Raw genomic sequence first — 24,470 nt, 5'->3', positions numbered from 1 at the left:
TACAGTAGATTAGCACTTTTGCTGACAGTCAGTTTCACTTTGCATATGTTTTAAAAGAAAACTTACAAAACTTTTCGATTAGGTGGTAATTTATGTCCAGTGATCTGGTGTTTAACTGTAAGAACTAAGTGAATAACTCTGTCACTAAAACATTCGCAGCATTACCAGATGGAAGCTGATTTTCAACGGAACATAGACAACAGTCGAGCATATGCATATTCAGGAATAAGACAAGATGATACATCATCCCCCCCACTACGGCATGGGTTCCTCCTCTTTGATTTCAACCTAATAGGTATTAAAATTCTTCTTATAACTTGAGGAAAGAAATTAGGGGTGTGAGCAAAGAAATTTTAAGGTTGAAAAATGATATGGCTTTTAGTGCCGGGAGTGTCCAAGGACAAGTTCTGCTCGCCAGGTGCAGGTCTTTTGATTTGACCCCCGCAGGCGACCTGCGCATCGTAGTTGAAAAATAAGGACCACCCTAATATATATATAAAACTTGAAATGATAATGGAAAATTTCAAGAAAGTTGTGGTGCTAACCCTTACATGGTATACATCAACAGAAGAGCTGCCTCTGTGGATCAGTGGTTGAGTGTCGGCGTCCAGATCCCAAGATAGCAGGTTCAAATCTCGTAGAGGTAGTCGGGTGTTTGAAGGGTGGAAGGAAGTCCATTCAACACTCTACGTTGTACGATGTCGGCATGTAAAAGATCTCTGGTGACATATTTGGTTTTTACCCGAAAAAATTCATTAAATCTCAGCCATAGATGCCCACGAGAGTTTCGGTTTACTTGGTCTGCTATCTAGTAGGCCTAGAGTAAAACGGAATGTTGAAATTGATGAGCTGTCAGCCAGATGGCATCAAATTGAAATGTCTGCACACGGTAGCTGAGGCCATATTATTATTATTATTATTATTATTATTATTATTATTATTATTATTATTATTATTATTATTATTAACAACAAAAGGATAGTTAAGATTGTTAGAAGAATATTATATATTTCATCAAGTCATTTATTTATTTATTTATTTATTTATTTATTTATTTATTTATTTATTTATTTATTTATTTATTTATTTATTTATTTATTTATTTATTTATTTATTTATTTATTTATTTATTTATTTATTTATTTATTTATTTATTTATTTATTTGAAATAGACATTTATTTGCAAATCAGATGCTGCATTCATTATCATTAACTGTGTTCTGTGGTAGAGGGCTCTGTGAAACGTCTCTGCTGATCTTTCGATGCTTGCCCAGTAGATTGCTCTGTCAAATCAACTTATCAGCAGAATGTATGCTGTTGCTGCCAGTTGCTCCAGGATCACAACATTATATATTTCAATAAGTCCTTTATTTGCCTAAAACAATAAATTATTCACAAAATGCAATGCTGAATGTATTGCACTTATCTGTATTTCCCAGTTGATGGCCCTGTGAATCTGTGAATATGTGTCCACATGGTCCGTTGATCTTTTAATGCTGGCTTTCACAGCTTAGCGTGGTATGTGCTGCTTTGCAGTTCAGCGCAGATCAGTGCGCACCTTTGGTTCTTTCTTTGCACAGACACACAGCACCATTGCACCGGTGGGCATGTTGGTAATGTTGTACTAAACACACTATGTTCCCTTCATTTTCAGGACAGAGACAGAGACGACGAACCGGATTTAATCGTTGATGGTACGTTTGCAGTTTAAGAATATCATGTAATAATAGTACCAGAAAGAATTCATGGTAATTCAGAGTAATCAAATATTAAACCATTTTATCATAATCAAAAAGGTGGTGAACTTTTAAAACTGGCTGATCTTACTTTTTTACAGGCTTTTATCTATTTAAATCTCTTAACCCTTTCAGACCGTGTAAGCACAATTGTGCGGATTCATATTTTATTTATGTCTGAGCTTATTTGACGCTTTCTTGGCGCTAGACTGGACTGCGGTGCTTGTGCGGGACACGCAGCATGTACTTCAGCTGTTTTTATTTAGTACTTGACCACCAGGGAGCAGGAATAAGAGTTTAAAAATAGAGTTCATTAGCAATACGGCAGGAAGCAGTAATGCCTAAAGTAAGTATTTATTTATTGCATTCATATTAATCTAGAAACTTTACTGAATATCAGAATATAATCAATGAAGTAGGTAGATTGTGTAGCAAACGTAAATTGTGAACTTACAACATCGTACGAAATAGGCTACCATGAGGTTTTGAATGTTGATACGCACATATGTGCGGGCTAGGTTTCCTTACAGGCAATGCATGCAGGAGTGCTGGGTGCTGTCACAAAAAGGACTGTGAAAGGAAAACTCGTACTCTACATGAGAAATGTAATGTATAAGATTTTAATTGTTTAAAATTGTTCCACACTGTAAAATAGAACATTTGATCATGTGCATATTCACATGTACTGAGTTGAATTTTTTTTTTGGCAAGTAGTGAATGAAGTCCTGACACGCACAATTGTGTTGGTTCTGTTTTTCAGCCGATAGTTCTTATTTTGTAAAATAAACTGTAAAAACATGTATTTGAGAGCATTTTAGTAAGTTTTTGACGTTTTGACACCTCCAGATTTCTTTCAGGTCTGACGACAAGCTGCTGCTGCTGCGAAAAGGGCAGTAATAGCAAAACTCCTCCTCAATGTAGAAAATGTAAGGTTTACTTGTGTTTGAATGAAGATTTAATTGTTTAAAATTATTCCCCACTGTAAAATAGAACATTCGATCATGTACATATGTATATTCACATGCATTGAGGTAATTTTTCTTTTTTGTAAGTAGTGAAGTAAGTCCTGACATGCACAATTGTGCGGGTGCTTTTTTTCACATGTTAATTTTTATTTTGTAGAATAAACTAAAAATATATGTATTTAAGAGCATTTTAGTCAATTTTTTGACGTACAAACAAAAATTCACACCGCCAGTTTTCTTTCAGGTCTGAAAGGGTTAATGTCAGTATGTAAGCATGTTAGTCTTGTATTTAGTGATATTTAACATTCCTCTTCTTGTCTTAAAATCAAAGCCTTGTGCAAGTTCTAAACTCAGGAGGATGCTAACGTTTCTCCAAAATTAAAATAGGTGTTCTGTTAAGAGTTGAGTATGATCCTTGTCCTAACAAGGGAATTGTCCATACTGTCATATCGAAATTGACAGTGAAATTTTGCAGAGTCCATGAGGAGACCCATGAAATAGCGATGTACAAAAATTCAGCTGCCATTTTGAACTGGAAGGTTTCATAATCTTGATTAAAAAAATCCATGTGACAACGCAGTTTACTGGACAACTTATACAGTGGAGTGAAGTTGCGGTTGTCCTGGAGAGAGAGAGAGAGAGAGAAAACAAACTGGCAGGCTGCCACGTGCCAAGGTCACTTTATTGTTATGGAACAAATGTGAAATGTACGGTAAATGAGCTGCATAATCGCATGATAAAAACAGAAATATTTTTGACACCATGTACAATGAATATGCACTTTGAGGCCACATTGTTCTTCACAGTTTTCTTTACTTGTTTGAAGACAATATTTCACAGGCACTTCGAACTTGGGAGGTCTCTCCGTTACATAATTGGTTGTGAACCACGAATACTTAATCGTGTCCTTGAACCGTGGGGAAGAAAATTGAAAATGAATAAAGGACTGCATTTTCACTACGTTGTTTCTCTGATAAACATCAAACTGAAAGTCTTCACAAGTTGTCACAATGTCTGTTAAGCGGCTATACAAAGCCTTCCACTGATGGATGAAAAACTTGTCCAAGGACTGTATTTTCCCTGTAATGCCAGAAGGAATCTGGAGAATTTCTGTACTGTTGCCTGGAGGAATGTCTTCAAGTCAGCTCTTATCACTATAAGTAGTCCAGGAATTTAGCAGTAGCAAACACTTCTTTTCTGCAAATGGAAAGAAGGATTATTTAAACCAATACTTTAATTCCTTTTTCCTCATTTTTCCTGATTTTGTGGCTGTTACAATTATGTTTCTGGCATGAAATATTCTTAAAAGATGCAGAACAGTTGACATAAAAAACAATCTACAAGATCCTATTAACATTGATACATACATCAATTATATTAAATTGTATTATATACATATTTTCATGACTGAAGCATTAGCAGGCTTGATCATTAAGCTATTCACCGAGTTTCATCGGCATTTAAAAGCACAGTGCCGGACATTGAGTAGGCCTATGTTGCGCTGTTCTACAGGAGCTAGCATCTCACTTCAATTAAACGACTTGTCTTCGACTTCTACACATTTTTGGGACTTCTTGCCTGACAGTGTATGCAGGCTGGTTGACTCAACTGTTCACCTCTTCTCGTAAACATTTTGAGGCACAGTGCCGGACATTGCGTGTGTTGTGCTACTCTTCAGGGGCTTGTGCCGTGCTTCATATAAGTGACTGATCTTCAACTTCTTCTGGATTTTATGATTTAAAATCGTGCAGTGCTAATCCTTATTGTCTTATATTGCCTCTTCAACTGCTTTTGTGAAAGACTTATCCTTTAATTTCTTGTTTTCCTATGCATTGTTTTTGTATTTTTAATCGGCTGATGATGACCCAGATTGGTGGTTGAAACCGGTACCGCTTTTAATCAAACAAGAATGTAGCACTACATTTCTTATTTACTTGTATTGAATAGGTTGAACCATTTTATTTCTTATTTCAATTTAATTGTGATACAGTTCAATACGGAACGTTATGAAATTTTTATCTTTAAACACTACTCTTTTGTTGGAAATCACCCAGAAAAAATCGAGCTGCTTTTCTTTGGATTTTTTTTGTATTTCTTCAATCAAGTAATCCTGCTGAGGGTCCCATACACTGGAACCTTAACAAGAGAGATCCGGTTTACTCTAGGTCCGCTAGATGGCAGACAGAGTAAACCGGAACGTCGAAATTGACGAGCAGACAGCCAGATGGCGTCAAATCGAAATGTCTGCAAAACGGCAGCTGAGGCCATACAATTATTATTATTACCAGAGACTTATGTGCCTTCTCCTTTACATCCTTATTACAACCCCCAAACACCCTCATAACCATGTGCAGAGATCTGTATCCTCTATTTACAATTCCATTTATGTGATTACCCCAATGAAGATCTTCCCTTTTGTTAAAACCTAGGTTCTTACAATGATCCCCATATGGAACTTTCACCCCATAAAAGTGTAATTAAAACAGAGGACTTTTCCTATTTGTGAAACTCACAACCTGACAATTAACCCCGTTTATTATCATACCATTGCCTGCTATCCATCTCGCAACGTTATCAAGGTCATTTTGAAGGTGCTCACAATCTTGTAACTTATTTATTGCTCTGTACAGAATAACATCATCTGCAAGAAGCTTATCCTTGATTCCACTTCTTTACTCATATCAGTTATATATATATATATAAGAAAACATAAAGGTCCAATAATACTGCCTTGAGGAATTCCCCACTTAATTATCACAGGGTCAGATAAAGCTTTGCCCACTCAAATTTTCTGAGTTCTGTTTTCTAGAAATATAACAGCCCATTCAGTCACTCTTTTGTCTAGTCCAATTGCACTCATTTTTGCCAGTAGTCTCCCATGATCCACCCTACTAAATGCCTTAGACAGGTCAATCGCGATATAGTCCATTTGACCTCCTTAGTCCAAGATATCTGCTATAACTTGCTGGAATCCTACAAGTTGAGCTTCAGTGGAATAACCTTTCCTAAACCCGAACTGCCTTCTATCGAACCAGTTATTAATCTTGCAAACATGTCTAATATAATCAGAAAGAATGCTTTCCCAAAGCTTACATGCAATGCATGTCAAACTGACTGGCCTGTAATTTTCAGCTTTATGTGTATCACCCTTTTCTTTATATGGAGGGGCTACTATAGCAACTCTCCAATCATTTGGTATAGCTCGTTCATGCAAACAATAATCAAATATGTACTCAGATATGGTACTATATCCCAACCCATTGCTTTTAATATATCTCCAGAAATCTGATCAATTCCAGCTGCTTTTCTAGTTTCCAACTTTTGTATCTTACTGTAAATGCCATTGTTATCATAGGTAAATTTTAATACTACTTTATCATTATACACCTCTCCCATCTGGACCTTATCCTTATAACCAACATCTTTACATACTGCTGACTGAATACTTCTGCCCTTCGAAGATCCTCACATAGACACTCCCCTTGTTCATTCGTGATTCCTGGAATGTCCTCCTTGGAACCCGTTTCTGCCTTAAAGTACCTATACATACCCTACCACCGAATTCAAGCAAATCCATAAAACGAAGACTTCATCATCTGCTTCAAAACTTTTAAGAACAGATCTCAGACATCCCCGACTCTGTTGGTACTTATACCTCCTTGCCTTACCTGCTTGGTACCAGCGTGAAGCACTACCACTTTCTCCTTTCCCTCCTCATTCTCTTCTACCTTCCTCAACATCTGCCTCAATCTAATTCCCGGTTAACACTCTACCTTGGTTCCCTTTCCTCCGCACACTTTCCCTACATGTCTAACAATGGAATCCCCCATGACCAGAGCCTCAACACTACCTGCCCCATTTGATCCCCTACCCTCTTGGTCAGCCCTATCTTTCCTGACAGCTGCAGAAGCTACTTCCTCCTGCCTTTTCTCCCTTTCATGACCCTGTTCCACCTGTTTTTTCCTATCATCTACTCTACATTTCCCTTTCCCACCCTTTCTCTTCCTCCTACTTCCATACTTCTCACCAACAGTTCCCTGTTCCTCATCTTCCCTCTGTTGTTCTACCTGCAATGACTCGTACCGATTTCTCACAGACACCTGCCCTGAATTCTGTTCCTGAATAGAGCCCTTAGCTTGCAGTCTCCTTCCCCTTAAAACATTAGACCACCTGTCTTCTACAATTCCCCCCTTTCCTTCCCATCCCTCTTTTATACCTAATGTATTCTGTACATTGTTTGAAGGAGGCCTACCTTCTTTCCTGTCTTCTGAGAGAATCCTAATTATTTCCTTCAAACTCTCCAGCTGCTACCTCATACTCCTTAATGCCTGGCCACATGCACAGTCCCTACACTTGCACTCCTTAGCCATTCTTTATGGAAAAATAAAATGACTTTCTATGTGCAAAAAAAAAAAATGAAAGTAAAGAAATATTGTCCAGGATAGTACACAAAGATCACACGACAGTAAGGTATTTAATATGCTACTACACTACAATAGTACGTCATCTCCTTACAGGCCATGAAGGCCCTTGGAGGGGTGGAAGGTAAAGGCTTCCACTATCCGTAACCTCGGCACTGCATGGGGTAAAGTGGTTAGCTCTACACCCAGCTGCCTTTGCCCCCAGGAATTAATCTGGTACTCATTTTTGGTGTAGGCTGAGTGAACCTCGGGGCCATGTGCACCTCCAGAAGTGGAAATATCGTTTCTTAAATTTTACGACTTCCGACGGGGATTTGAACCATGTCCTTCCGGGTGAACCGAGCACGCCTTTACCGCCTCAGCCAGGCAGCCCCACAATAGTACTTAGTCGTACCATATTTTTATCCTACAGCACCCTAACAGGATAAAAACTGCTGTTAATTACTGAATACTGAAAGTAATACACAAGAATTACACAATTGAAAATTGCATTTAAGCTTATCCTAATTACTACAACAGAATTCTAGTAAGAGAGGTTCTACAGATACTTCTACTATAGGCCTACTACACAAATATTTTACAATAATAGAATAAGCATGCTAATTTCTAAGAAGATACCACAATACACTACAATAACTTTAAACTACGTTTAGAAGTATCCTAATTACAATATGTTACTACTAGGCACAAACAGAAATTAAAATTTTGTTTATGTTGTTTGTTTCTAAAGTTGGATGTGAATTGTATTGTCAAATCAGTTAAACCAGGTTGCAAATATCTGTGTTAAGTTTTTGTCTAATGCTCATTCTGAATAGACACGAGCTATACGAAAGCAGAAATTTCCATGTTTCACTACACTACCTCTGCACCAGTTTGCGAGCTCATTGACCATTTGCGGGCTACATAATTAGTAAAGTGTAAGGCATTGCCTGGTAGTACAGATATGTACTGTATATACATAATTTATGTTAGACGTTAAAGTAACACATTAAAATACACAACACAAACTAAAATGAAGTCAGTAGAATAAAAGCGCAGTTGATACAAATACACTAGCACAAAGGACATCATCACACATGATAAAGCGGATGACGAGGTCTGCTGATTGCTCATCATCTCACAAGATAAGGGAGATTGTACTCGGGAGGTTAAGACTACGGCGCAGAGCAACCAGGTCTACACACTCCGTAAGGATGTGTAGCAAGGTAAAATGATCGCCGCAAGTACACACCGGAGGGAGTTCTCCTTTCAATAGATGGGAGTGAGTCAGGATACCGTGGCCGATCCGAAGACGAGATAATACCACTGCTTCCCTCTGCGAAGCACGAAGGGATGTCCTCCATACCTTCGTTGTTCCTTTTATCGCTCTCAGCATATTTGGAAATAGAATGGCCTGCCACTCCATCTCGCAATGGGACATAACCAGATGTCTCAGCTGAGTGCGAATATCACTTGCTGGAACCTTGAAAGGCAACGGGTGCAGTGTAACTGTCTCCTTGGCAGCCTTATCTGCTAATTCATTTCCCTCTACACCCATGTGGCTTGGGAGCCACATAAACATGATTCTGGTACCGGCATTCGAACACCCGGCCAGTAGGTCCTGGACCTGCTGTAGCAGAGGGTGCTCAGGGAAACAAGTATCAATAGACTGTAGCGAGCTCAAGGAGTCAGTACACAGAAGAAAGTGTCCCGCTCATTGGGCATTGCGTACCGCAGAGCTTCACAGATGGCATAGAGCTCTGTTGTGAACACACTACAGGTTTCTGGGAGAGCAAAAAGAAACCTATCATTGTCGACAACAAACGCACTGCCCTCCTTCATTTCTGTCTTTGAACCATCTGTGTAGACGAAGACTGTACCTGGATATCGGCCAACTACGGACAGGAAGAGCCTCTGATAAATTGAAGGGTCCGTGTTTTCCTTCGGGCCAGTGTGCAGATCCAGGATTAATTCAGGTTGCCGTACTACCCACGGAGGTACCCCACTTAGTTGTCTGACAAGGCAAGGAACCGAAGGTACATGAAACAATATGCAACTGCTATCCAAGCATATTCCAACCGGCTGCGTTGCTCGTGGACAAGCAGCGTACAGCAAATGGTTGCCATTGTTGAACATGCAAGGGTAGCTTTGATGGAGTGGCATCTGTCACAAATTTGCAGCAAATGAAAGTAGGAGCTGCTGGCGCCTCAGGTGCAAAGGCAACACACACCAGACTCAGTGAGCAGGCTGGCAATGGGGCTTGTACGAAAAGCTCCCATCGCCAACCTAACCCCACTGTGGTTGATGCTTTTCAGCTTAGCAAGGATACTTGGTCTTGCTGAGCCATATGCTGCACTGCCGTAGTCTAACCAGGGTAAAATATGTGCCCTATAGAATCATAGGAGCACCGTACGGTCAGCATCCCAATTAGTGCTGCTAAGAAAATTCATGATATTCAGCTTCTTAGTGCATTGCACTTTTAACTGCCGCACGTGTGGCTCCCATGATGATAATTTGCTATCGAAAAGGAGCCCAAGAAATCGGTAAGTGTCAACAACTGGAAGAACGACATTTCCTAAATAAAGCTCGGGTTGTGTATGAAGAGTACAGAGCCGACAAAAGTGGACAACAGAGGAAAATGGGAAACCACGGAAAACCGAAAGCCATATTCTAAGACCCACTGTTCCACTCTCGTAATAGCTTGCTGTAATTGTTGCTATGCAACTGCCATATTGCACGAGCTACAGTGTAGAGCAAAATCGTCCACATAGAGGGACGGTATTACTGCTGAACCAGCAGCAGCAACAATACTGTTTATGGCAATCGCGAACAGAGTGACACCAAGGACCGATCCCTGTGGAACCGCATTTTCCTGAACATGGTATTGCGAATATATCCTCCCTACTCGGACACGGAATAGATGGAGGGACAAAAAATTCACAATAAATACCAGCAAGTGACCTCGGAATCTCCGTTGGTGCAGGACTGAAAGAATACCATATCGCCATGTGGTGCTTGGAGCGCAGTGCTCGTCTTCAGAAGCAAACCACCATTGCACATCTTCTTCAGATCCTCAAGTTCACCGCAGACACCTTCGATGTAATGACTAAAGAGAATAGATTACCGAGCTCGATAGCTGCAGTCGCTTAAGTGCAGCCAGTATCCAGTATTCGGGAGATAGTAGGTTCGAACCCCACTGTCGGCAGCCCTGAAAATGGTTTTCCATGGTTTCCCATTTTCACTCGAGGCAAATGCTGGGGCTGTACCTTGATTAAGGCCACGGCCGCTTCCTTCCCACTCCTAGCCCTTCTTTGTCCCATCGCCGCCATAAGACCTATCTGAGTCTGTGCGACGTAAAGTAACTGGCAAAAAAAAAAAAATAGAATAGATTTAACCAGCTTGATATCTTGCCCATTGGTTCTGGTAGCAACCAGGAACCTAGGGAAGCCTGAACCCAGACCAATACGCTGCGCTTGTTCCTAAGGGGTTGCCCCCCTTAGGGAATCAACAGTTAAAGACTTGGGTAGCGAACTACCTGAGGTGGCAGGCAGAAGTTGTTTCAACGCCATGCCTGAAATCATCCTGCCCAAATGCCACCCACTCCGATCAGGGGTCTCTGTAGCCGAACCAAGCAGCCAAGGCAATACCCACCTGAACATAGCCGGTCCTCCCCAGGGTCCGATGTTGGACGATGCCTAATACGGGAGGACTGAGGCAATGAGCATGAGGACTCCCTTCCTCCAGTTACCCGCAACAGCATGAACCCCATAGCATGTACAGAGCACTGAATATAAGTAAAAATAAATAAAAATAATTAATAAGAATATGTCCTTCTGGCGTTCGGCTCTGCGGGCACCTGTGTTGTCAGGCGGATACTACTGCCCGGGTACATGACACTCCCACCCGCCACTTCCTGGGTGGTTGCTGACGCGGGCTTTCGAGCATAGTCACACACGTAGGAGGTCCATTTCTGAACAGCACACACATAAAAATTTTGAAATGGTCTACAACTGCCCCTCGGAAAAACAATAAAAAGTAAAGAGGGGACCATGGCCACATGACCCTTTTAGTTGCCTTCTATGATAGGCAGGGATTACCTGTGGATGTATTCAGCCTTTCCCATCCACAGGAGGTCCAACACATTATACCGAACTGCAATCCATGTCCGCGCCTAGGTCGCCCCTTTTAGTCGCCTCTAACGACAAGCAGGGTATACCGCAGGTTCTACATGTGCGTCCCCCACCTGCCGGGAGTGAGGGCTACATAATGATCTACTGGTGTACTGAACAAGGCTTTTGTAAACAAGAATAGCATAATATTGGTTTGCCAACACTTCTATTTGGTGTACATTTTTATATCTTTCCAAGAGGTTCCATCTGCTGGTTTCACTTTTCCCATCCGATCTCCTTTGTTCTGACCTATTTTTATAATCTATTAGTGAATAACTACAGTATATCCTTATAGTTGTGAGTGTGAGAATATGGGACATTTACTTGTTGAGAGTGAAAAACTTGAGGAGACTACTATACCCTTACAGATGTATCTCTTGTGTTAAAGCAAGAATTTCTTGGAACAGGAAAAAATTAACCAATGACTGCATGATTTCTGGTAGAGTAGATTCACCTGTTTTTCTTTTAGATGTATTCTTCTGTTTCCTCCATACAAGATCCAGTAAATTCATAATGCATGTCTCATTTAGTCCTCTCCAGGATGTTATCTGTTTTGGAGAATATAGACTGATCTATTCCTTTCAGAAAACACCCTAAATGTTTGCAGAAAACTAAGTGCTTTTGAGTTTGATATTACTGACTTACCTCTCTAACCTTCCTTCATTCATACACAGCTGGTCATTAAGACAACACCAAGAATCATCCATCTGTTGGTCCCCTCATTCGGGGAAAGCAATGACGTAGCATGTGTATCAATGGTGACACTAATAACTGTCATATAAGTGAAGATTAGGAGTGATTGAGTTTCAATGTGTTTCCATGCTGTTCTTGTGCACAGACGGAGTTAATGTGCTGCATTGAAAAACATTATCATAAAAGAGATTTCTACCTTTGACTATGGGAGAATCCTGGCCTATCACAACTGTACATTATTTTACAGCAAAATGTATTCTTGTATTGGAAGAAATGTAGTAACTGTTAAGAAGACATGCAATCAATGGGTCAAGAAGTGATGAACTGGGTGATTTACAGGAAGTCAACGGCCCCATCATGTGGTACCAATGAGCATGAGGTCAGACATCAAGTGTGTATGGTGTTTACAGTCTGTACAGCCACATCGAGCATCCTCACTCAGGATTTCAAGCATGTGGCACATATTCTGTGCTTCTCACTCATGGCCTACCACCATCTCCAGTAGCAGGGCATTTTATCCATGTATCCTTTACTGCAAGAGTCTGTGACATCTAACCACACATGCCTGCAACTGCAGTGGTGTGAGGAACGTCAGGCCTGGAGGGATGAATGGTATCCCATTATCTCCTCTGATGAACTCCCCTCTTCTTGCAGCACCTCTATGGTAGCGTCTGAGTCTAGTGGCACTGTGGCACATTTGTGGCCCAGTCCTGCATTATGCTCCATCATGGTGGTCCAGCACTTAGGATTGTGGTATGGGCTGCGATTGCTGCTACACAGACCAGCAACTGTTACTTTGTAGAGGCGTTGGAGACTGTTGCGGCCCACACATCATTTGACTGTTCTTGGATAACCACCCTGTCACAAAGCTTCCTTGTATCTCTCACGAATCGAAAAATGTGGTCAATGGCTGACCTGCTACAGGGCACCAGCAGCTTCTTCTTAAGCCGTCATCTCCAAATGGAGGTAAATGACCCACACGGCCAGCTCCGATCTTGACGTTGCAGCCATGCCATGTGGATTATTGGAATATCTCTCAGGATCTTTAATGCAGTGGTTTCCCGTTGCCTTCTGCATCCTAATGCCGTTGACCAAACTGGTTCCTCCGCCTTTGGGAACAATTTCTTGTCCCCAGGACAATAGAGTGCCCTTACCCATACCCGCTCATCCACTCCCAAAGAGAGTGTTGGCACTTGGTATAGGGGATCTCCTTATACCGGGAGATAATCGGTCCCTTCATTCGTTAGCCGCCTGCATATAAAATATTATTTTTATATGCAGTCGTTGCCCCCTCTCTACCCCGGGGAGGTGAATGTCAGGATTTCACCGTCATTGAAACAAGGACCAAATGGCATTTCCTTGTTTCTCTGGTTCTTTAGAGCTACAACCCATGAACTCTGGGTACACATCATGGAAGCATGGGTGGAGATACCGTCCCTCTTGGTACCGCGTCATGTAGTAGCGGGTAGGTCATAGTCACCTGTGTATCACGGGCATTATATCCAAGAAGTCTGCTTGTGAAGCCTCACATCCTTTTAAATTTTAATGGCCAGCAGTGCATTTGCTTTCTCAAACCTCATTTCCGAAACATTTATCATAAATGTGAGGGCTTCCGTTTTCCCATCTCCTTCCTTTACAAATTAATTAACAAAGTTTTGTAACTACCTGTCATGTTACAATTAATTTGCATGGAACTGTAATTCATAAGATCTTTTTCATTATCTGATGTCCTAACTGGAAACTAGACTGAAGTATCCCATTTGTAGCGGCCATGTTAGAACATCAGTTTAATGAACTTTAGAATCATTGTTTAATTAGTTTTTATTTTTGTTGCAGCACACTACAGTATATCCACTGAGTAAGTACCGCAGCAACAGAAGGAAGTGCTTCTATTTATCTTAAGATCTAGATTTATTCCAGATTATTGTACCCTGAAATATCTTTTACATTTCTTTAATTTTCAGTGGTAGCTGTTCCTAATTCTATAAATGCTTCCTGTTTTTATTTTTCTAATTGAGAGTCCTATTAAAAGTTTAAAGTGTAATTTGTAGCAAAGTACACAGTGTTCTGTGGTAAAACATGATCATGTATCTTGGAACACAGGGAATGAAAAAGGGAAATAGCTGTAAAAATATATTTGAAATTAATTTTGAAATCAAAAAGCATCCATTTAATTCCCAGGATTCAGTATATAAGAAAAGGTTTTCCCCTGAATTTCACCCATACCATTTGTACTGGACAAATGACAAACTATGAATGTACAGTACTAACTGATTATAGGAAGACTTCAGAGAAAAAAGAGATAGTCCATCAATAACAGAACATGGTCACCTTTAGAGGGCTTTACATATTTAATAAAATTCCACAAAAACTTTAGGAAGGTTAGCTTGCTTGACCACTCTGTAGCAGCACTAATCAACCCTGGCATTATACCATACAACATTCTGGGTTAAACACAAACATTGGAGGATAATGGATCCCATTTGCTCTGATTACTGCAATAATCTTGACAAATATGCCAAGTTTGGGAAGAGTTGCACCCCAATCTGCCTTATTTGTTTTTGAGCAACACTACTATATTTCTTGGTGTTTGGAATGCAGACACTCGCACATTTTTGCAGTCCCTTGTTAAATATAGTTGCCCTGCTTTAACTTGTGGACCTCAGCATTCTTATGGACAGGTCACGATGATGTTTATTGTCATAGGTATGACATCGTAACCAGTGTAAAACCTTCAATTATTGTGTTGGTATACATTGGTCATATTTTATTAAATGCTGAATTATCTTTTATTAAATGTTAAATGTCACTAATACATGATTTCCCTGTAAATATGTATTATAAATTTGTATAACCTCAAATACCTATTGTGTATAAGTTTAACCTCAAAATCTATATAGTCGAAAGCGGTAGAAAACTCTATAATAGTCGTATATTAGATTTATTCTAGGCATAGCCCTAGTGTAGGCACTCCACTCACTCCGCTTGCTGTACATGGAAGCTCGGCGGTTGGTGATGCTCTTTTAATTTTAGTTCATGGGATCGCCGATAGGAATGTCCTTTACGATTTACCAACGATCTGCAAACTGTCGCCAACTGTTAAGGAAATTTCCAACGGACTGTTTTGCGAAATATGTTATAGGTTACAACCACTAAATTACTCTTTTTCTTGCCGTGTAGGCGGTATGCGCTGCAGCGATAGTTAAGAGCCTCTTGAAGGGAGTGTGGACCCCAAAGGGGGCCACTGTTCTCATGACAGAGCTTGGCCTGGATTCGCAATGATAGGTTACAGCTACTAAATTACATTTTATTTTTCCTGCCGTGCGGGCAGTATGCACCACGGCAATAGTTCAGAGCTTCTATAAGGGAGTGTGGCCCCCAAAGGGTGCCACTGTTCTCATGACAGAGCTTGGCCTGGATTTGGAAAGATAGGTTACAGCTACTAAATTACATATTTTTCTTGGCATGTTTCTTGGTGTGTTTTTATTCTGCATGGGTTGGTAAAGGAACCAGCCAGTTAAGAATTATGGGAATGACTTCATGTCGTCCAATGGCCATGCTCATAGCTGGCCAGCTAATGGTCGATGGTGCATCAAAACTTTTGTCGTATTATAAAAGTAAACATACCTTTTTGGGTGGGATGGTGGGTCCCTGGCATTGGTAATGAACACATCTCTCTTCTAAAGGATTTAAAGGACAATTCATATATATTTCTTTGCGAAGTTGTTGTTTTATATACTGGAGTGCCTACACTAGGACGCTACCTTATTCTACTATAATTTGGTATATATGAAGAGTTCTAGAAACTTACTGTAAGGTTTATTATCCAGATACATGTGGAGACATTAGGAATGTTGGAGAAATTTCCATGTGTATTGGTAAACAGTAACGGAAGTTCGAGTACTCCATTCAACTAGCTGGACGATTGATGTTTCGAGTGTGTTCCATTAGTGTGTTGTAAGAACCCTTCCAGAAATCGATAATTCTAAACGGTTGATCGAACAGTATATATATCGAGCTGTCGGTGAGTCAGTCAGGGTGGACTCAAAGGCAAGTGATAGATTGCGAGTGACTGTGGGCTCTGAGGTGGAGGCGGTGAGTTCAAGAGAGCGTGTGTTATAGTGCGCGAGTCAGTGTTGTTGATATCTGTACTTGTCAGAATCAACTTCAGGGTACTCCGCTATTAAGTGTTGTAGTGTCACTTGCTAGTGTGTATAACTGTGTGTTGTGACTTACAGTGACAATAAAGTAATTTACACAAGGAAGTGAATGTGTTCTCGTGTGATATTTATTTCCGTTAAATAAAATTGCATTTGAGAGCGATATTATGAATCCTGTCATCCATTCCTATTCAAGTATTTTTTGTTTATTCCATAACAGAATGTAAGCTTGTAAGCCAGTTTCTTAACACATTTTTTAATTAAACAGTATTTCAGTTTTGCTATTGTTTACATGTATTCAACAATCAATTTTCTTTGGTCTCAGAAAATACCATCTGTTGTACACCAGCCCTGCCATAGCCACCTTATGTATTTCCTGGGGGCAACCAGTAAGTGCATCCTCTATTGTTTCCTACATCTGGTTGCTCTCTGCACTCCTGAAACAGGAGAGCCACATGGTGGATAAACTATAGCTGCAAACAGTCAGCCGGTGTTGGAATTCAGTGACCCACCAGAGTCTGAACGAGAAGTGTCGCGTGCGTGCCTGAGTATCGGCGTGTTGGAGTACAGAGAGTACTGTGGCATGAGCAGTGTTGACTGTCACTGGCTAATACTGCCGAGTTGCTGTTGTTGAGTACTGGTACTTCACTGAGTGGTGGTATTTCTCTGGAACTGTCATCGTGTGTTCTCGGGGTCAACAGGCCTGGTTCTGTAGCTGGTGTGCAGAATGTTAGTGGAAGCAAGACGACCCTGTCGATAAGGATTATAGCCGTCTCATCGAGCTGGACTACCTACTGTGCGAGGAGGGCAGGCAGCAATCAGCAAGTGCAGTCATTCATGGCTGAATAGAATTGTGTGTGTGTCACATATTTCTTCTTGCGGTAAATTCTGCTTCCCATTGAGGCCAGAGGGAACACACAAATGGAGGCTCAGTTAAATGTGTTCTTCGAGATGATAAAGGACTTCAAAGAAGACCAGAAGATGATTACTGAGAAGTTGGAAGAAGTTTATAAGATGATGGAAGAAAACCAGAAGAAGGAAAGAAGCCAGGAAAGAATGATAAAAGAGATGAGAGAGAGCCAGAAGAGGATGCAAGATGGCCATAAGAGGATACGAAGGTAATCCCAAAAATAAGGTCTCCTATTATTTTTATAAATACATAGACCTGTTGATTTCTACAATGATTTACATCATTTTACAGCTTGAACATTTAGCTATTTTTCTACATAATTACCATTTTGGTCGATAAAATTTTGTGGACGCTGTTACAGTTTTTGTATGCCCATGTCATACCAGCTCGCTGCCATGCTGTTCAGGAAGTTGTGAACCTCATCTTTCACCTCATTGTCGGTGCCAAATCGCTTTCCAGCCAAATGTTGATAATCTTAACCATAATGGTTAAAATGATTGTTTGATCCATATTGACTAGTTTGAATGTAGTACAGAAATATTTAAAATAGTTATATTTGAATCAGCCTTGTCAATACACTTATTAATGAAAGAAAATTATTTATTCAACCAAACATGTTTCAGGAATTAAACCACTCCCTACATCAGTGGTCAGAGCAAAGAATAAAACATGTTTGGTTGAATAAATAATTTTCTTTCATTAATAAATGTATTGACAAGACTGATTCAAATATGACTATTTTAAATATTTCTGTACTACATTCCAGCCAAATTTTCTTTCAACTTAGGGAACAAGTGATAGTCACTGTGTGCCATGTTGGGACTATAGGGTGGGTGGGTGATAATGTTCCACTGAAATTGTTTCAGGAGAGCAAAGGTATAGCGGGCAACATACAGGCGAGCGTTGTCATGGAGAACGTTTACGCCCTTGCTCAACATTCCTCTTCTCCTGTTCTGTATTGCCCGTCTGAGTTTTTTCAGGATCTCACAGTACCTGTCAGCATTAATTGTGGTCCCAGTGGGCATAAAGTCAACCAACAATACCCCTTTTCGATCCAAAAACACAGTTGTCACGACTTTACTAGTAGACTGTGTTTGCTTGAATTTTTTCTTTTTTTGCTAGTTGCTTTACATCACACAAACACAAATATGTCTTATGGTGACGATTTGCTTGAATTTCTGCAACTTTGGCAAAGAGGGATGCCGCCACTGGCGTGATTGCTGCTTGGTCTCAGGTGTAAAGTGGAATGCCCAGGTTTTGTCACCCATGACAGTTGAGTCCAAAAAGTTGTCCTGTTCGGCTGCAAAGAATTGAAGAAATGCGCGGGAAGAATCAACTCGTTGCCGCACGTGGTCTTCAGTCAGCATGCGTGGCACACATCTTGCGCTCACCTTCCGGTATTTCAACTTTTCTGTTAAAATTCTGTGTGCGGGACTTCGGGAAACCTCAGGAACCAAAGTGCAGAGATCAATCAGGGTGATCCGCTGATCTTCACGCATGATTTGCTCAACCTTCACGACTGTCTCAACAGAAATTGACGGTCTCCCGCTCGTTTGTTCATCATGAATTTCAGTCGGACCGGCTGCAAATTCTCTACACCACTTACAAACATGTTTGACATCCATGCATGATTCACTATACACTTCCTTCAATTGGCGATGAATTTCAATCGGTTCAGTACCTTTTATGTTCAAAAACCAAATAACTGCATGCACTTCGCACTTGGCAGTAACATCCAACGAGAGCTCCGTTCTCAACAGCTGCCAAGCGAAGACTGAGTGCCTCTGCGTGGCATCCTCATGTTTATATACGAGCATGGGAAACACTCTTCACAATATTGTGACCAACAGCCACACGAACAGAGTTCTGTATTTATAAAAAAATAGGAGATGCTGCTTGTGGGATTACCCTCATAGAAGGCAGCCAAAAAAGATGGGAGAGGAAATGAGAAGATGGAAGTAGACCAAAATAAAATAGAGGATGGCCAGAAAAAGCTGGAAGATGGCCAGAAGATGGAAGACGGAAATGAAGATGAAAACTTAGAAGAAGGTGGAAGACGGACAGAGAAAAATCTACTGTAGGAGCGCTTCCATAAGATAGAGCATGTTCTGCTTTTCTGCTATTTCTTGACGACACAATGAGAATGTATTATTGGCACCTCCTGAAACCGAGGACACACCCTGGGAAGTGGGAGCCAGCGACGGGAGGAAGTTTGTGTTCTTGGGGCTTGTAATGTTGATAAGGATGATTCAATAACTAACCCTGAAGAGCTATTTCACCAGGGATGGATTTTTAGAAACCTGTATATTCCCTCAAACAATAGCAAGGCACAGGTTCAAATTGTTGTGATATATACATTTCATTGACAATTCTACAGGGGATACATGAACAGTGCCTACAGAGTTTTTTAAAATTCAGTCTTTCCTGGAAATTACAAATGAACATTTTCAGACTGTTTCCTTTTGATTCCTTAGTGATCTTTTCAGCTCTATACAATCATTATTGTTTTATTTTGTCATTCATTTCATAATTTTGTTTTATTTTAAATTTCTCTTCCACTCCATTTGTTCAAAGAGGATGATTAGCTAGTTGTACTTCCTCGTAAAACAAATAACAAACTACCAACACCATCTATATCCCCATTCAAATACCTTGCTCGTTTTGTAAACATATACCTGAAACAAATGTGAAACTTACTCAAATGAGATATATTTACAAATATTGCGAGTGGTTATGGACAATCCTGAGTTGCAGTCATCACATAATATTACCAAAAAACATTGGGCATGATCTCAGCATACATAGTTCTAAAATTATTGTGGTTCACAGGGGCCAAACATATAATTCATCAGCACAAATATTATTTTGTAGATTTTAGATTAAGAGTTATTTTCCTTGATGGTACCTAAATCTCTGTCCAGCTTCAATTTAAATACAATCTAGAAAGTGAGCTGCTCGAGATTAAGTTGGCGGCTTGAGGAGTTAAGTTGGCATTTTAAGAATTAAAAAGCACTCTAACCATAGTAAATGTGACAGAATATCACTAAAACTATAAGAGCATGTGAACTAGCACTAAACTTGAGCTCCCTTAGCACTGATGGATCTGAAAACAGGCTCAAACATGGGAGAAGAATGAAGGGCAATAAATAACAATATCTGTTTGAAATGCACAATGATGGTCTAGGAGAAGACTGCCACAAGTGGGTGAGCTGAGGCAGTTTTTATCTTCTAGTGCAACAAATCCCCATTCTGCTAGAAAGGTTAAATTCTGACCAGAATTATCTTGGTATTTTACCCAACTAAGGTTAATGAAGCAATAGCTGGGTAGCTTTATGATATAACATGATAAAAATGTGACTATAGCAAGAACAGTTTGCACTGTGGTAGAATGATAATCATGGCAGGAGATAATGAAAATGTAGGTATCAGTCCCTTTAGATATGCCATTATGTTATCGGGAGTGATGCCAGCATTGCCAGATACCCTCTGCTTGATAACATATAATACTGTACTAGCACGAGTTACTTGGATTTATCAGTTTAGTTTGTAATTACCATGTTCATAAACAGAAAAATGCCATGTGAGACAATGCAAAGGTGAACAGGTAGAGGGTGTGTACATGAAGCACAACACAAGACTGAAAATAAGCAGAGATAAGAATATCAGGTAGGAAAAATCCATTGGGAAAGAATGTTAAAATTTCTAAAACAATAAGACAACATTCCACAAATGAAGAATTGTTTAATGCTTCTGCTGTGACTAGAATGGAAGTAAATGAAGTCACATGTTTGAGGACATGCATAAATTAAGGGCTCTGCTTTAGAGATAGAATCATTTAAGTAATAGAAAGTTTTTCCATGCCTGTGTAGGCCCCTATATGATACCCGGCAGGATAATTACCCTGGTTTATCTTGCACCAGCAGTTCTTGTACCTCATTCAGTGAGACTATTTCATTTAAACTGAGATTTACACAGAGAATCACTGCTTTACTTCATAGAGCTGACAAAACTGGCACAGACATTGATAAAATATCTGCATTTCATAAATGTATAATGTTCTGACCTGAAGTAATGTTGAGGATGTGGCACGCAATTTAGCGGGTAAAGAAAGTATTATTTCTGTCTTAGATACTCTGCTTGTGCATTTGAACATGCCAACATTCTTTTTACTATATTCATATTATATTATATTATTACAAGTGTGATTTTTCTACACTAGTGTCCAAACGTTAAGCATAATTACTTAACGAGCCATACCACTTGATAGGAATGTCAGACGGATTGCTGAACAAATGGGAGCTAAATCACACACTATATGTCACACAACTTGTCCAAAGAAACAGTGTCAGAAAGGTTCTGATAGCTAAGGTACGTCTTTGACAACAACTAGCAAAATTGACAATGTCTTCCACAACAAAATATGCTGTTAATAGGGTGTATGGTTACCCCTAACAGCCATCTATGCTTCTCAGCGACGTGGCATGCGCTCTATCAGATGGTCCAAGAGCTCTTAGGGCAGTCAACCCCATTCCTCCGAAAGGGCAATGCGAAGGTCTTGGAGGGTCCTTGGTGGAGGCTGACGGGATGCAATTCACCTCCCCAATGTATCCCAGGCATGTTCTATAGGATTCAGATCCTCAGACCTCACTGGCCAGTCCATGCGATAAATGTCTTCGGACATTATCGTCCATTAAGAGGAAGTCTGGATCAACCTCACCTCTGAAGAGTCGAACATGTGGTCTCAGTACCTCATCCCTGTATCTCTGAGTGTTAACAGTGTTCTTCGGACCACCCATGAAGATGTGCAGGTCCGTACAGCCATTCAACATGATGCCGCCCCACACCATGGCACCATGATGTTCCTGTGATTCCTGTGGTTATATCGGCTATCCAGTTCTCTCCAGATTAATGTGCAACGGGAATCGTTCTGCAAACTGAAGCAGGATACATCTGTGAAGAGCACATGCCTCCATTCATTCATGGTACAGTTTTGATGTTGAGAGCTCCACAGTAAACGGGCCCATCTCTGTGCTGGAGTGAGCGGGACCCATACTGCTGGACGTCGGGCAAACAGCCCTGTTGTTCTGAGCCTCCGGTACACAGTTTGCTGGGAAACAGCAATCCCTGAGATGGCTGCAATCTCCGCCAACAATTGTCTTGCAGATCCACTCCGATTTCGTTGGGCGGTTAAGAACAGATATCGGTCCTGCTGTGTGGTGGTTATCCTTGGTCGACCTGGTACTGGCCTACGACTAGCATCTCCTGTGTCTCGAAATTATCTCCAAAGCCTGGAAATGACACTTTGTGGCACATTCAAGGATACGGCGACTTCGGTCTGTGTCTGGCCTGCTTCCAGCGACCGAGTATTCTACCCTGCAAAACAGGGTCCAAATGGCATTGTTGTACCATTATGTTGTCACATTCACCACAAGGCTACACTCCGCACACTACAACAAAGCAAACACAACTGAGGGAATATGGGGCGCAGGCACTGGCTGTGTTTACGTTGCGGTTACGCTGCTAGTCAAAGCAGGGAACACTCCTTTCCTATACAGAGCGAACACATAAGGTTGGTAGATGCATATGTCGTGCGATTTGCGGTCTATTTCTTGTTACCCTGCTTACTCGTAACTTATGCTTAACTTTTCGACCCTAGTGTAATAATGGATTTGTAACACTAACTAAAATATTATTTATTAATTTAAAGTATGGAGAAACATGTCTTGTCTGTAATCAAACAGGGAAAGATTCATATTCAGTCACCAAAATTTGAACCTAAGATTCAACACTAAAAGATAAATATCGATCCACTTCAGCCATTTGGGAGGCGGGGGTGATAAGTGAAGTTGCTTAGCTGCTTGCTTTCAACCCAAACAAGTGACTATGGTGGTAGGTTGTTATGGTTATGACTTTAAGATGGATCGTGGCAGACTGATGGTGAAAATGAGTACTGCTGGACTAGTCAAAAGGGTAGTTGAATGGGTGGCTAAATTTCTAGAAAACAAATCTCAGGGAAATAGATTTGGTGAAGCATTATTAGATCATGTAATTATTAAAAGGCAGGTTCCACAAGGCAGTATTATTGTAGATTAATGTTTTCTTAAGTATATAAATGATATGAGTAAAGAACTGGAATCACAGATAAGGCTTATTGGTGATGATATATCTAATGACTTCAACCACAGGCAACCTGATACCAAGGTTCAATTGCAAGTCAATCCTGGGCGTGTGGTATCAGCAAGGGTATCTGGCCTTAAACCTTGGCCAATATGCAGAATGAGCCAGGGACCAAAGATCCCAGAAATATCTGACCATGGTGCTGTTTATAATTATATGCTATTTTCTCTTTCAGAATTAAAGAAATACCAATTTTCTTGTGTGAGGTAAGTAACAGATAATAATAGTATGATTTTTATGGGCCATTATTACAGTAGTTATTGCTTAACCCAGATCTTCCTTATATCTCTTAAATAAAAATAAGGAAAATGATTAACTTACCCGAGAAATTTTATCCATAGAAAATGAATGATGTGCACCAATCATTTTTAAAGACCAAAGAAGAACAGACAGTGCCAGAGATAAGGAAGGGTTTTACAATTTCGGAAGTGCTACAGTACTAGTGCAATGCCTGATCCTAACACACCAAGTATCGGCAACTACTAAATCCAATTTTCAAATGATATCACATTCACCATCCGCAGAATCCATTTATCTGAGTGGGGCAAATGAACTTTATCTACTCTTAAGACAACATCCTGTTGGATCAAACCCTCATTCTTCTCATTTGTTCAGTCTACTTCTCTATTGGTCTATCCCTGTGTCTTGTTCTCAGAAGTCTGGAAGCACTCCTAGACTGCTGTCTGGTGGTCCATCTTCTTGACATGACATCTCTGTCAAGCTTAGGCTGTAGTTTCAGAGTGGTTCCGGTCTCTTTGCACAGTGTCTAACCACTTCCTTCTTTTTTTTAATCTTACAGATTTCTGCACCGTAATTTTCAGATAATTCATCTTTATATGGCTTGAGGCTGGTTGATGCCTCAGCTAACTGGAGTACAGGTCAGATCATTTCAGTAGAATATGAACTTCCCTCAATTTTATTTAAACATTCTATGGTAATCATTCAGTTCATCTTTTTATCTAAAATTATGACAATCCATGAACAACTTTCCTTGATACCCAAGCATTGTCTTAGACCTAGTTCTATTTCCAACATTATCTCCATTATGAGTAGATATACAGTAAAAAAAATTGAATTAACATTCCAAATACATTGATGCTAGGACTATCCATGACTTCCTTCTAATGACACTTTCTATCTACAACGTCCTTAAGAATTATTCAGTGCTACCCTCATCATTCTTGGTAAATATTATCTGACAAGGCTATTACAGGGAAGTCGACACACCATGCAGACTACTTATACTTTGAAGTTAGTAAA

The 24,470-nt window shown here is 40.3% G+C and overlaps 1 protein-coding gene across 9 annotated transcripts in view; it reads left to right on the top strand.

Annotated features, from left to right (window-relative positions):
• LOC137503444 (uncharacterized) overlaps window positions 1-24,470 on the top strand; it is a 366,746-nt gene that overhangs the window by 94,889 nt on the left and 247,387 nt on the right. For all 9 annotated transcript variants that reach the window (XR_011019125.1, XR_011019124.1, XM_068231027.1 and 6 more), the window contains exons 7-9: window positions 1,655-1,694; window positions 13,800-13,821; window positions 23,386-23,416. Coding sequence is in view for 7 of the 9 variants with exons in the window: in XM_068231027.1 (XP_068087128.1) it covers window positions 1,655-1,694; window positions 13,800-13,821; window positions 23,386-23,416 (93 nt within the window). In the remaining 2 variants the exon portion in view is untranslated. The remainder of the gene's footprint in view (window positions 1-1,654; window positions 1,695-13,799; window positions 13,822-23,385; window positions 23,417-24,470) is intronic.

Source organism: Anabrus simplex, unplaced genomic scaffold (assembly GCF_040414725.1).
Source record: "Anabrus simplex isolate iqAnaSimp1 unplaced genomic scaffold, ASM4041472v1 ctg00000124.1, whole genome shotgun sequence".
Taxonomy (NCBI): Eukaryota; Metazoa; Arthropoda; class Insecta; order Orthoptera; family Tettigoniidae; genus Anabrus; species Anabrus simplex.
Note: the sequence above shows the minus strand (reverse complement) of the source record. Positions and strands in the feature narration are given on the sequence as shown.